This window comes from Myotis lucifugus, unplaced genomic scaffold, assembly GCF_000147115.1.
Source record: "Myotis lucifugus unplaced genomic scaffold, Myoluc2.0 scaffold_194, whole genome shotgun sequence".
Lineage (NCBI taxonomy): Eukaryota > Metazoa > Chordata > Mammalia > Chiroptera > Vespertilionidae > Myotis > Myotis lucifugus.
Window position 1 is genome coordinate 1264572 of NW_005871242.1, and position 14234 is coordinate 1278805.

Consider the following 14234-nt stretch of genomic DNA (forward strand, 5'->3'; position numbering starts at 1 on the left):
GGGCCCTAAATCCAATGATTGGTATCCTTGAAAGTCCTAAGAAGGCACAGACCTACGGGGAGAATGCCATATGGAAATAAAGATAGAGATTGGAGTGATGCACCTACAAGCCAAGGAACACCAAGGATTGCTGGCAGCCACCAGAGATACGAGAGGGGCATGGAACAGATTCTCTTAGGACTTACAGAAGGAACCAATCCTGTTGACACCCTGATTTCAGACTTCTGTTAGAGAATAAAATTCTATTGGTTTTAGCCCCCGCAGTTTGTGGTAATTTGTTATAGCAACCACAGGAAATGAATACAGGTCTCATCTCTAATCAATTCTTTTAATGCCGATTTTTACCTTGTAAATGACTAAACACAAAAAATGGTCAGACCATAATTTTATGAAACAACCGGTATTCTCTTTTTGCCAATAAAGGAATGGGAAGAATTCAGTACTAAATCCTGACTCTAGGTAACCTTACAGTGGCTGGGAGGTAACATTTTCTGTTCTAATACATTAAAACTCTGCCTATTGTTAGACTTGCTAGCAAGTATCAGTTGCAAGGAGTATCTCACCTTCCCCACATTAAAAAAAAAAATTTAGCATGAAGTAAGGTGCCAGACTACAGAATGTCTTTCCAATCTCAACAGAACAAGTAAAAATTATCTACTGAGGATATCTGGTTTACTACAGTGCAACACTAACATTCTAACAGGTTAACAATTCACGGTCACTCTGCACTCAATGTTTGCAAGGAGAGACATTTGCTAGAAAGTGACAGGAAGGATCAAATTTGTTTAATCCTGGGTGTGAGAAAAATCATAAAACATTCCTAACATTGTCAACCTCCGATAAAGATAAAGATGGATGAAAATTTCTTCCTTATGAGAAAACAAATGTAATATTTTGAAATTTATTTCACCATTTAGATTAAAAAGCCATGTTCAGATATATCTGCAATTCAAGGACATGTTTGATAGTCTGCTACTGATAAACTTTATAATACTTTTTTTCAAAAATTTACTTAAAAGGGATAATTCAGGTCAGAGGAAGAGCAGCAGGAGAGATGCCCTTGGTCTCTCCCCTTGAAGTTTCAGCAATTTGAACAGCTATAACTCAATAAAGGATTCCCTGCTCAATGTACAGTCATGCCTGAGATCCGCACATTGAAGCATTAAAGGTGGGCCAGCAGGAACAAACTGGGTAGGCTGGAAGGCAGAAGGAAGATGAGCCACTCAGCCCTGCAGCTGGGAGCTAACTGCGGGCTCAGCCTGGAGAGGGGAGGAACCCAGTTGTGGCTGGTGCTAGCTTCAGCCAGGAGAAGCAGAGAGACTCGGTGAAATGAGCAGCATGAGCTGAGACTGAGTCAGAGACTGGGGCAAGGACACAACAAGGGGTGCACCTGTGCCTCTTGGGTGGCCGGAATTCTAGACTGAGAAACAAAGCCACAAAGGCCTGCTGCCTCATAGACTCTATCCTCCCATCTCCTTTGGTGTCATGTTGCGGAGTACATTACCTGAAAACCCGAAAACTGGTACTACAGAATCACGATTTTCCCGGAGCAAAGGGTGTACTCTGTGACTGGTCCCAGGTCAGGGCAAAGGGAGACCCCCGCAGAGGTTCAAGGCCACCATTACCAAGAGGGCAAAACAAAGAAGGCAACAGAGTTCTCCTAGGCCACCCAACCCGCACACATTGTGGCTACACTGATGGCAGCCAGAGACACTGCAGGGTCAGCACTGGAATTTCCCAGAGCTAAAAAACTTGTGATTTAATACCACCTACTGGAAAATGATAGAAAGACCTCTTATATTAATCTGATAGAGAGGTGCCACTCAAACATAGATGCCTAGACAGAGAAGGAATTTATCGAATACCATGAATAACCAAGGTAGCAAGGCAGCTCAGAAAGACAATGAGAAATCTCCACAAAGCAACCTTAAACACAAGGAAATATGTGATATAAATGACAGATAATTCAAGATTGCAGTTCTGAAAATATTCAATGAAATGTGAGAAAATATAGACAGGCAATTTATTGCACTCAGAAAAAGAAATTAATGAACAAAACAAGTATTTTACCAAAGAGACTGAAATTTTAAGAAAGAACTGAACAGGAATTCTAGAGATGAAGAACTCAATAAAAGAGGTAAAAAATGAACCATTGAGCCCTAGCTGGTTTGGCTCAGTGTATACAGCATTGGCCTATAGACTGAAGGATGCCAGGTTCGATTCCAGTCAAGGGCACGTGCCCAGGTTGCAGGCTCAATCCCCAGTAGGGGCCGTGCAGGAGGCAGCCGATCAATGATTCTCTCTCATCAATAATGTTTCTCTCTCTCTCTGTCTCTCCTTCTCCCTTCCTCTCTGAAATTAATAATAATAAAAAATGAACCAGTGAGCATAGGAAATAGGAAATGGAGTGAAGCAGATAGGAGGAAAGAATTAGTGATATCAAAGATACAAATCTAGAAATTATTCAGAAGGAAGAAGAGAGAGATTTGAGCATTAAAAAAAATGAAAGAAAACACTCTGATTCCACCAGAAAGAGAATATGATAATAGGTGTTCCAGAAGAAGAAGAGAGGGAGAAGGGAAAGAAGAGCCTATTCAGAACTCCCCACACCTATGAGAAGAGCTAGTCCACGAATCCAAGAGGCAAACAGAACACCTAATGACTCAAACCAAAGAGGTCTTCTCCAAGGCATACTATATTAAAACTGTCAAAAATTAATGACAAAGAAAGAATTCTCAAGGCAGTCAGGGAAAAGAAGAAAGTAACCTATAAAGGAAAACTCATTAAGTTATATTTAACTTCTCAGCAGAAACTCTACAAACCAGAGTGGAACCAAACAGTCACACTACTGAAAGAAATTACCAGCCAAGAATAATATATATAGCAAAGTTATCCTTTAAATATGAAGGAGAAGTAAAACCCTGGAATCTCATTTGAAAACAGTTCTAAAGCAGTCATTGTTCCAATCTGAGGATCTTTGGTGGAGACGACCCTTTAGACACTCTTCATATACATCTTGCAATGTTCTATATCTTCAAGGGAGACCCAAGCCATTGCCTAAACACTGTGTAACCACCTAATATAAAACACTTATGTTTCACTGGGTAATGTAAGAATAAGCCTCAATAGCTTTTATACTTACAGATGTTCTTCAAGTTTCTTTTTTAGAAGAACTGACTGAAAATGGAAAATAAAAAAATAATTTATTACTTAACATTTTACAACTAATAATTATTTTCTAAAAATTAAGCTCATAGTATTACCTAACTCTGAGTGAGCCCTCAGTCATCTCTCTGGTCAAAGAGCTCAAAACACACAATGTACCAAGTTTATTTCCCTTTGATAAGGGAGAGAGCAGTCCATAAGTGACAGCAATCAGTATAAAATACCCAGAAACTGCATCTCTGAATTACCTATTTATAGTCGGGGGGGAAAAAAGCCACTCATGTAGACCTAATAATATCCCTGGACTCAGCAGGCAGGTAGGACTCTAATAATAACAGACTTTCCATAAGACATTTTTTATATTGTTTCCCTTGCATCATGATAAAGTCTGGGATCAATTTCCATAAATACTTAAGACTTATTTGATCAGTGATTTACAAATAGGCACATGTTGCAAATAATTTACGTGATGGTATGGGAATATGAAGGATGATATATATACAGTATTTAACATGCTAGAGAATGCAGCTTTGATGGGGTATTTTTTAAAAAATCCTGAAAAGCAGGAGATCAGAATTGACCTAAAAATAATCAAATAGTAAGTGGCATTTATATAGGACCCTTAGGTTTCATAAACTTAACACTTGGTAAGGTACATATTAATTAGTGAATTCCATGAAACATTCTGAGGTAAATGGTTACATAATTAATTCAGTCAAACACAATTAATATAGGCTTATTAAACAAACTGTTCAATCAATCAATAGCAGTGATAAGGAGAAAAAACTCCACACACTAAGTTCTTTGATTTTTAGTCACCTTATTCAATAACGCCTACAGTAACTATTTAATCAAATCCATTCTAACACAACTCTGGAATATTTAAAATTCATTTCTTTGCACAGTATATTAACTATAGCTAGATCAGTGGACCACAAAGTCCTCCATCACTGCTTCCCCCAAACATAAAAAAGATAATAACCCTATTAATTTCCTATTATGCTTGTTCCTTCCTCAGTACACAGGGTAAAATGAAAACACTTTCTAAATACCTTAAACTTTAATTTTTCACTTATGTTGTAATTAGGCTCTACAAAATTAATTTTAACTCTGAGAAAATATATAATAAAATAATGATTTAATGAGTGGTTAATATGTCAGGCACTGCACTAAAGCATGTCATATACATTGTCTCATGTTAACCTCACAACACTGAGTAACAGTAACCCATCTTATAGCTTAAGAAGGTAAGGCTGGGAAGATATTCAAGTTTTCAAGTGGCAGATCTTTTCAGTATCTTAACTGTAAAGCGCATAAACCTATAAGGCAAGTAATATTGGTATGTCCATTTTGCATAAAATCCCCGTAATTTAAAATTTTAATACCATTAACTATAATGGCAGATAATATATAAATAATAAAATTGCTCAATATAGAGAAATGAATAGGAAGCCATACTTACAATAGCCTTGAGCAGAAACCATGCCAAGAGACAGAGAGGACATATTAGTATGAAGCAAACACAGCAGCCAATAGAAGGAACGATTTAGTAATTCATGAACAGAAGTAAAAGATATGCATTTTTTTTCAAAAATGTACATTTTTCTTTCTTCTATGGTCTCCTCATCCTGTCTTGTTCTCTGGAGTTTTATACACTGTGGCTAGCTCAAATTATCCAAATGACTGGATATAACAATGCTTTTCTGCTTCCAAGCTAAAAATAAATGACATAAAAATAATAATAAAAATGTGCAAACCATCCTACTCTAACTTAGGGTTACTGAAATAAGTAGAAATTATGTTGTTCTTCAGAGGGGACCAATCCCATTTGGCAGGTTGTTCTATGTATTATATATTCCTGAGATGCAACACTGTGGGTTAGTGAAAGAGAAGATGAAAGCAGCAAAAGTCTGTTGGGGGAAAGAACCACGTATCCTGTACCACACTACTTCTCTAAACCATTTTGAGGCATATCATCAGAATAAGGAAAGTTTCAAATGGAGTATTTCCTAGATGTAGACAAAGAGAACTGAGAGAATTTCTAAGAGTTTAGAGCAAGACATCTCATGAGCATTTGGGCAGTCAAATAAACTGACTAATTTATGCCAATAGTACTTTATAGGGCTTGCATTTCACTTCTGAAATATGTGGTTAATATGTCAGGCACTGCACTAAAGCATGTCATATACATAAGTAGTGGCAAACAGCATATTTAATTAGATTTGATTAACAGGGGTACCTAACTAACCAGGCTTTAATGCAAGTAAGAGAATCAAGCATAAAGGTTATCGCTACAGCACTAATGCTGAGCTGATACTGATGTTTCACCGTTTTTACTTCCAAATGCATCACAGGCCCTTTGTGTCTCTGCCACAACAAATTAACAAAAGACGTCAAACTTTCAGAGACCAAAACTAAGTTTACATTTACGTCAGTGTGAGAGACCTATAGATGTCACTGAACTAAGAGAAGTTACCCACTTTGGTTCATCTGTCAGATACTCTTCGTTAGGTTTACTAAGATTTTAATACACAAATGGTGGTTTTGCTTCATCTCTTTATGATTTAGCATTCTGGATAAAAGCAAGTTTTAAAAGTAAACCATGACATTTTAAAATAGCTCCATTTTAATAAAGGAACAAGGTAGTTTCAATGTTGGTGACAATTTTAGGAAGTGGAAATCAACCTGGGAATCTAAGGACTACCATTACATTAATTCAAGGATGAACTAAAACCACTGCAAAGAAAAGCATGCTGCCAATATGTGCTCATAAAGCTTATGAAACTCCTAAAACTAGGTCGTTGATGAGCCTTTTTACATCTAATATTCTCAGGTTTAAGTACTGTCCTAGTTTAACTCTCCTTTGATTGCTCTTGTCCTTATACCCTCTTCTGTTAATAAGGCTGATGAAACTGGATATATCTAGTGTTGACGCAGATCCTAAAAATTACTCTACCAATGAGAACAATCAAATAAGTTTACACTCAAAAGCCAGAGTTTATAACAAATTACACTGGCAACAGGAAAACACAAACAAAAAGAAACCAAAGAAACCCAACTGGCCGAAGCAAAGATTGGTCACTAAAACTTAGGTGTCTTTTCCCTCCTTCTTTACATTATTTTTGAGCACTTTATATTGTATACTGCAGTTCTACTGCATACTGTTCATTCAACATAAAGAATTTGCAAAATACGGTGCATTTGCACTTGCATCAGAGACTGACTGACCACTACGTGCTACATAGCACTATTACGGATGGCATGAGGAGATGAAAAAGGACCTGGTTGCTGGCTCAACACATTTACTACCCTCTAGATTTGAGCATGCCAGTCAAGCAGGCAGGGCTATGACAGATATGCAGAGTGGCTAAGGAAATATTTTTAACAGGTTGTGAACTGAATTTGAGTGTGTATTAGGGGTGGGTAGCAAGAAGGATTCAGAATTTAAAGATGATGGGATTCTAGAGATGACAATTTTCTTGATTATCAATTTTACATAAAAAATTTCTACCTGAACATGTTAAGTTCTATTAGCATTGTTTTTTGTTTGTTTTTGGCCATGGGGGAAAACCCTATACTTTGAAATCTGAGTTGAGCACTTGTAAAACATAAAGCTCAATTAACTTCTTAGTTGATAGCTACAAATAAACTTCTAATTCCCAGCAGAATAAATCGGAAAGAGACAATAAGGTATCATTTGGCTCTTTTTGGGAATGCTAGTAAAAGGAAAACACTGTTTCTTTTCTATAGTCAATATACATAATTATAAAGTATTTTGATAGAGAACATCAGGTAAAAGAATAAAAGTTATAGGTTTTGTTAATACTATGGAACTGTTGGACCATGGTTGGTACATATTAAAACTTACATCCTCTGCTTTTGATCCTTGATCCTGTAAAGACTTTTGCAATTCTTCAACCTGTGACTGTACTTCCAGAAGTCTTTGATTCACCAACCTAGAAATCAAATGTACATTAATTTTCCAAATTCTGACTTAACTTATATCTTTTTTCTTAGGTTGTCATATGGTTAGAGACAGTATAATTAACAAAATAAAGCCTAAGGTTATAGTAGTAGTTGCTCACTTTTTAAATTATTTTCATAGTGCATGAAATTTCTATGATTTCCAATGTAGTGTTTTGTGGACACATTCTGTTGAATTAATGTACCTATGCATATCTATTTATCTGAAATTCACTTTGACATACATTTAGTCAAACTATGTGTCAGGCACTATGCTCAACACAAGTGTTAAAGATCCCTGCACTTAAGGAATTTAGTGGGGAGGCAAAATGTAAACAAAATAAATATGACATAAATACTTCAACATAGTGCAAGATGTATACAAAAGAATGATGACTGCTCAGAGAAGCAAGGTCTGTACCTAATTGTGTGGAGAAATTAGGACAGGCCTGACTTAAACTGAGATTAGAATAACAAATAAAATATGTAGTTAAGGATAAAAAAGGGGATTTAAGACAGAGAACTGAACATGTCCAAAGTACACAGAAAAATGAGAGGGTACAGTAAGTTCATGAATGGTATGGCTGAAGAATAAGTTATGAGGGGTAAGAACAGCTGAAGATGAAACCAGAGAAGAAAAGGAGAAGTTGGGTACAATCTTGTGTAAAATGAAAAAGTATCAGGAACTTAAAAAAAAGATGACCTAAAATTAGGCTGGAACTGGAATAACCCAGCCAACCTTTAATAATGCTAATTCTGAAGCTCAATCTTCATAAATTCTCTAGGTCATTATGATGCAACATTCAGTAGCCCGGTTTGGTTCCCTAGGTCTTGGATAATGTTGAGGACTGCCAGAAGGAAGATACACGATCAGATAATATTTTAGAAAGATCACGCTGGTTTGAGAGTGAAAGATGTATCAAAAAAGTCACAGAGCACGCATGAAGGCCTGGAAAATGCTACTACACTAATTGCCACATATGTCTGAAACAGGAGGGACAGAGAGGAAATGTACTGGGAAGGCACAAGAACACAAGGAATAAAAAATAACACTTAGGATACTGACTAGGAAGAATGTGAAGAAAAGCAGAAGAGTAAAAAGGTGGTCCACAGCAAACCACCAAGCACAGAGTAGAAAGAGGAATCTCACCTGGAGAATAAATAATAAGAAAATCTGGAAAAACACAAGACAAGGAAGTTACTGAAATTAAAAAAAAAAAAAGTTTGAGGAAGGAGGGGATGATCAACAACAATGAATTATTAGCAGAGAGATAAGGAAAGATAAAGTCTTAATTGCTCCCACTGGATTGGCCATTTAACAGATGACTAGTTATTTCAATAAGAAATATTTTAGTGAGATGGTAGTAGTAAAAGACAGACTGCCCCAAATCAAGGACAAATCAGGGAAATCAGTATTCAGAATCTAACTAGACAGAAAGTGTAATAAGATGTTTTGGTTTTTTTTTTTACTCAAGAAGGTACAAGAAATTCTGATCATAAACCTACATTCTACAAGTTAGTGAAAACTGCAGTAAAAATACAATCAAATCTATAATAATTGATGTTTTTCACATCAGAAAATATAATATTTGAGTAGGTTTTCAATAGTGAAAGAATTATCTGAAAATCTCTATTCAATATGAAGAAAGGTACATTACGAGTAGTATGTTAATTGTCTAACTTTTCAGAAAGCAATATGAAAATGCAGTATACATCAAACTATAAGACTATTTCAAATACCCACCTTAGCCATTTTTAAAATTAGTCAAAAATATTGCAAGCCTATTAGGTGGAGGCTACTGTAAATGTCATAAAACATAATCAGTCAGTCCATACCAAGATGTTCTTGGAAAGACTTGAAAGCAACTCTAAAGCCCAGTAACAGGAAATGGACAAAAAGCAAACATAGTAATAAAACTGCTCAAGTTTGAAGTAGCTTTAATTTGTGATTAGAAAGGGGAAATGTAGGGCTTTGATATCATTTTGCTTGAAGAAATAGAGAAGGGAACACTTTTATAAAGAGGCACAGTACTCTTGGCAAGTCTGTCCATAAATGGAGAAACAGCTTAAAGTTCTCTTAAAAGGAAATAGAATTAACACATTATCACTTCTCAAAATATATCATGCCTTTGTTTAAGCTGCAGGGGAAGGGAACCTTTTTTCTGCCAAGGGCCATTTGGATATTTATAACATCCTTCGCAGCCCATATGAAATTATCAACTTAAAAATTAGCCTTTTATATTTGGTCAAACATTTAATTAACTCACCCCTAATGCCTTGGCAGGGCCAGACCAAATGATTTCGGGGGCCATATACAACCCACAGTCTGGATATTCCCCAACCATGGTTTAAGAGAATCAAAATCAAGGCAAACAATCGAGAATACCTGTGGCTCAATGCAGCTGCCTATATACATTCCTACCTATTCTCTGTCTCCAGTTCATTCTTGCGAAGATTTGCATCATCCAGAAGGCTTTGCAATAAGGCAATTTTTTCATTGTCTGAACCCTCTTGATTAAGTTTTAATATCTTATTTTCATGCTGAAGACGAATAAGTTTCTCCCTAAATGAGTACAAGAAAAACTGATTATCTGGTACATTAATACAATCTATATATATAAAAGCCTAAGCGACCATTTGACCGGTAGCTAAGACACGCACTGACCACCAGCGGGCAGACACTCAACGCACAGGCATGGAAACATGGAACAAAGTGATGAATCTCAGAGGGAAGGGGGGAGGACGGGAAGAGATTAACCAAAGATCTTATATGCATACTAGAGGCCCGGTGCACGGATTTGTGCACCAGTGGGGTCCCTCGGCCTGGCCTGTGGGGTTTGGGCCAGAACTGGCAGTCTGACATCCCCGAGGGGTCCCACATTGCGAGAGGGCACAGGCCAGGACAAGGGACCCCACTGGTGCACAAATCCAGTGCACTGGGCCTCTAGTATAGTTATCAAAATCCAGCTAAGTATAGTTACAGCTTTAATACATAGAACAGAAATGAAAAACAAAGTACCTGCAAAGAATGCAGCTCCTGTTGTAACTGGATAAGACATTACATCTCGGGGCTTAAGTACTTTCTTTTTGAAAATGGATAATCTGAAGGTAACTCTCCAAATATCATGATTTGTAACGAAAGAGATTTCAAAATCCTTTTTTTTTTCTGATTTGCACATTGAAGCTATGAAAGCATTTACATATTTGTTCTTTAGTTCTTATAAAAAACATGATCTCTAGTGCCATATTCTTAAATTATTAATCATTTGATGGCAAGATATGCTATCCAAAGAAGAATGCCTCCAAGATATGCAGTCCAGCCCTGACCGGTTTGGCTCAGTGGATAGAGTCAGCCTGCAGACTCAAGGGTCCCAGGTTCGATTCCGGTCAAGGGCATGTACCTTGGTTGCGGGCACATCCCCAGTGGGGAGTGTGCAGGAGGCAGCTGATCGATGTTTCTCTCTCATCGATGTTTCTGACTCTCTCTATCCCTCTCCCTTCCTCTCTGTAAAAAGTCAATAAAATATATTTTAAAAAAATATGCAGTCCACCCATTCCTATATATATGTAAAATTTTTGTAACAAACTAGATTATCAGAGCCAACTTATTGGACTGCATTGCTGTGGGATCCCGTGTTATGACAAAAGCTTACACTGAGGGATGTTAATAGCAACAGCCACAGAAAGCTTGCCACTACATTTACTGCAGGGACGATATAATTGAATATTAATCCATGTCAAGATATAACTGAAGATCTACTTCTTGAAAATATAATTCATTCTTAATTTACTCATACCAGATGCTATAAAAAGCTGTGCTTCTCATGGAAAAGAAAACACAAAAACAAAACGAATATACACAAAACAGTCTGCTCTTATTTTATAAATACCATACATCTTATAAAGCAATTTTACTTTTGCTGTTGAAAATATGAAAGTCAAATTTGTGGCCCAACTCAAGCAATTATATAAAACTTGGTATATTTTATGTATGAACAACATGACTTTAACATATTTTTGAACTGTAAGTAAAAACACTCATTGTAGGGGGGGGGGAGAAAGGATAAATGAGAAGAAAATAGAAACCCTCTATAACCCTATGGTGCAAAATAATTGCTGCTGACATACAGCCTTTTACTGCGATGCATATGTACACACATGCCAGCAGTTTAAAAAATGGATCACATAGTATGTTACATTGATATCTGCTATTTATACTTAAATTTTCACAATCATTTCATATCAGTAAATAGTATACTTTAATATTTTAAATGACACATTAACACATTGAAGAATTGTTATTTAATTTAATCATTGGGCATTTAGGTTGTTCCCAATTTTGAGATTTAATATGCTAATAATCATCAGCTTTATAAATATACCTTTGTGTATATCCTTCGTTATTTCCTTAGGATTAATTCCCAGAGAAATAAATTTTGGGTCAAAAGATAGTCACATTTAGATAATATACACTTTTTGCCAAAATGCTCAGGAAAAAAGTTGTACCACCATAAGAATAAAAATTTGTGCCCTGGCTGGTCTGGCTTAGTGAATAGAGCATTGGCCGGCAGACAGAAGGGTCTTGGGTTCGATTCCGGTCAAGGGAGTGTACCTCAGTTGCAGGCTCAATCCTGGCCCTGGTCGAAGCAGGTGTGGGAGGCAACCAAATGATGTGACTCTCTCCCACCGATGTTTCTCTGTCTCTCCCCTTCCCTTCCACTCTCTCTAAAAATCATGAATAAATATCCTTTGGTGAGGATTAAAAAAAAAAAAAGTGTGGTGATGGATCTTAACTAAACTGATTATGGTAATTATTTCACAATATATACATATATCACATCATTATGTTGTATAACTATAATTAATACAATTAATATGTCAATTATATCTAATTATTAAAAAATTAATTTTTAAAAAGTTGTACCACTTTATGTTTACTCTTCGTTTATGAGTTCCCAATTTCTCCATACCCTTAATATCAGTGACAATTACCACTTATAGTAGTTTTTGAAATTTGATAGGTATATTTCATTATGTATTAAACCTATTAGCTCATTGTCTGTAACACATGTTGCAAATTTTTGTGCCTTTTACCATTTCATTATCTTGATAGCTCTCTAGACACAGAGTATATTTTAATTTTATTGAGTCATACTCAAAAAAGTCATTTCATTTGTTGAATCTTTATCATTGTTCTTTTCCTCAATTTAAAAATCCAACTGCATTACCAATAAGCTCCCTTAAAAAATTTTTTTGGACATAACCTGTTATTTATGAATATTCATAAATAATGTGTTCATTCATTCAAATTTTAACGGTCCAATATCATTCATTCAAATTTTAACAGTCCAATATAAAGTACCACCTCAGATGGCAGAAAAGAAAAAGGTATACAAGATGCTTCCAGAGTTGGTGTTGCATTATACTCCTTTTGTGTTTCCTTCTTAAATAAATGCCAACAACAATCAATAGTCTTTATTTACTTAACAAGTATTTTAATGCCTATTTTAAATCAGTTTATAAAACTCTTAAACAACCAAGGATATTAAAAAGAATCAAGGCCAGTGTCAATTTAAAAAGGGGGCAAACAGACTCAGAAGGTAAAAATAATATTCAGATTCAGCATTCTCTTTCTCCTGGACACTTGGTGTCTCCCCACCAGTCTTTTATTCTTTTTTCAAAATATATGTTGTTATTAATTTTAGAGAGAGAGAGAACAGGGAAGGGAGAGAGAGAAACATCGATAAGAATCATTGACTGGCCGCCTCCTGCAAGCCTCCTACTGGGGATCGAGCCCACAACCTGGGCATGTGCCCTGACTGGGAATGGAAATGGTAACCTCCTGGTTCATGGGTTGATGCTCAATCACTGAGCCACACCAGCCAGGCCAGTCTTTTATTCTTATATATAAAGTCAGGCACATATTGCAATAAAAGGAATTTTTAAAATGCTATGAATAAAAATGTAAGATACTAGTGAGGGAAGAATAGAAGAGATGGGGAGATATTTCCTCCTGTCTACTGTATTAAATCTTTCCCAGACCATTCCATCTAATTAAAAGATGAGTTTTAGTGACGAATTACTTTGCAGACTGATGGCTAAACATAGCGTTTGCTTTGGGGTCAAGTGGTTTTATGGCTAAATGTTTGCTAAAGGTACCCAAGCAGAGAGATGTCAGTTTGCTGTATATGTGTGAAACATTGTCCTACTGAAGTAAGAAGATCAAGTCTCTTGGGCCAGTTGAAAAATGCACCTAACATGCTGAAATCGTTAGTAATAAAGAATCCTATATAATAAAAGCTTAATATGCTAAGTGTCCGGTCGTCTGATAGTCCATTCAACCAATCAAACCGTAATATGCTACTGATATGCTAAGGTCACTTAACAGCTTGCTATGACATGCACTGACCATTGGGGGGGGTAGACAGCTGACCGGTCGACCGGTTGCTATGACGTGCACTGACCACTGGGGGCAGACGCTCTGACTGGTAGGTTAGCTTGCGACATGCCCTGGAGCCCTCCTGCATCCCTCCCCGACCCATAGAGTGCACTGGTGGGGGTCCCTCGGCCTGGCCTGCTCCCTCTCGCAATCTGGGACCCCTCAGGGGATGTCGGAGAGCCGGTTTCGGCCTGATCTTTCAGACCAGGCCAAATTCGTGCACCAGGCCTCTAGTAAGGAAATAATCCTCTTCATATTATAGAAAAGTAAGTTTTCTCCAGAAATATAGTGCAGTGTGACTGAACTTTATGATCTCCTTACCTGATTTCAGGTGTAACAATCTCTGCTGCCAGACTATCTGAAGACTCCTGACTTCCCAGAGGCATTAATCCTATAAATATGTAAACATGAATGTAAGGGTAAGAGAGAACACCACCATTTCCTTTATTTTCTAGATGAAATCCTACTTTGAGCATCAATTTTAACAGCTAAAATCTTTGTTTTAGTCAAGTAAAAGATCATGTCACAGTTGTTTTACATTATTATTATTATATTATTATGTCATTTGAACAACTTTTTAAAATATTTTATTTTATTGATTTGAGAGAGAGAGGAAGGGAGAGGGACAGAGAGAAACATCGATGAGAGAGAAACATCGATCAGCTGC

The 14234-nt window shown here is 36.6% G+C and overlaps 1 protein-coding gene across 2 annotated transcripts in view; it reads right to left on the minus strand.

Annotated features, from left to right (window-relative positions):
* Positions 1-14234, minus strand: part of HOOK3 (hook microtubule tethering protein 3) — an 89683-nt gene that overhangs the window by 12949 nt on the left and 62500 nt on the right. Inside the window, exons 13-17 of one of the 2 annotated variants that reach the window (XM_023760799.1) lie at positions 13889-13958; positions 9551-9691; positions 7034-7121; positions 4628-4633; positions 3143-3177 (exon numbers count right to left, since the gene is read on the minus strand). In XM_023760799.1, coding sequence (XP_023616567.1) covers positions 3143-3177; positions 4628-4633; positions 7034-7121; positions 9551-9691; positions 13889-13958 — 340 coding nt within the window. The remainder of the gene's footprint in view (positions 1-3142; positions 3178-4627; positions 4634-7033; positions 7122-9550; positions 9692-13888; positions 13959-14234) is intronic. The other variant, XM_014462889.2, reaches the window with a different exon arrangement.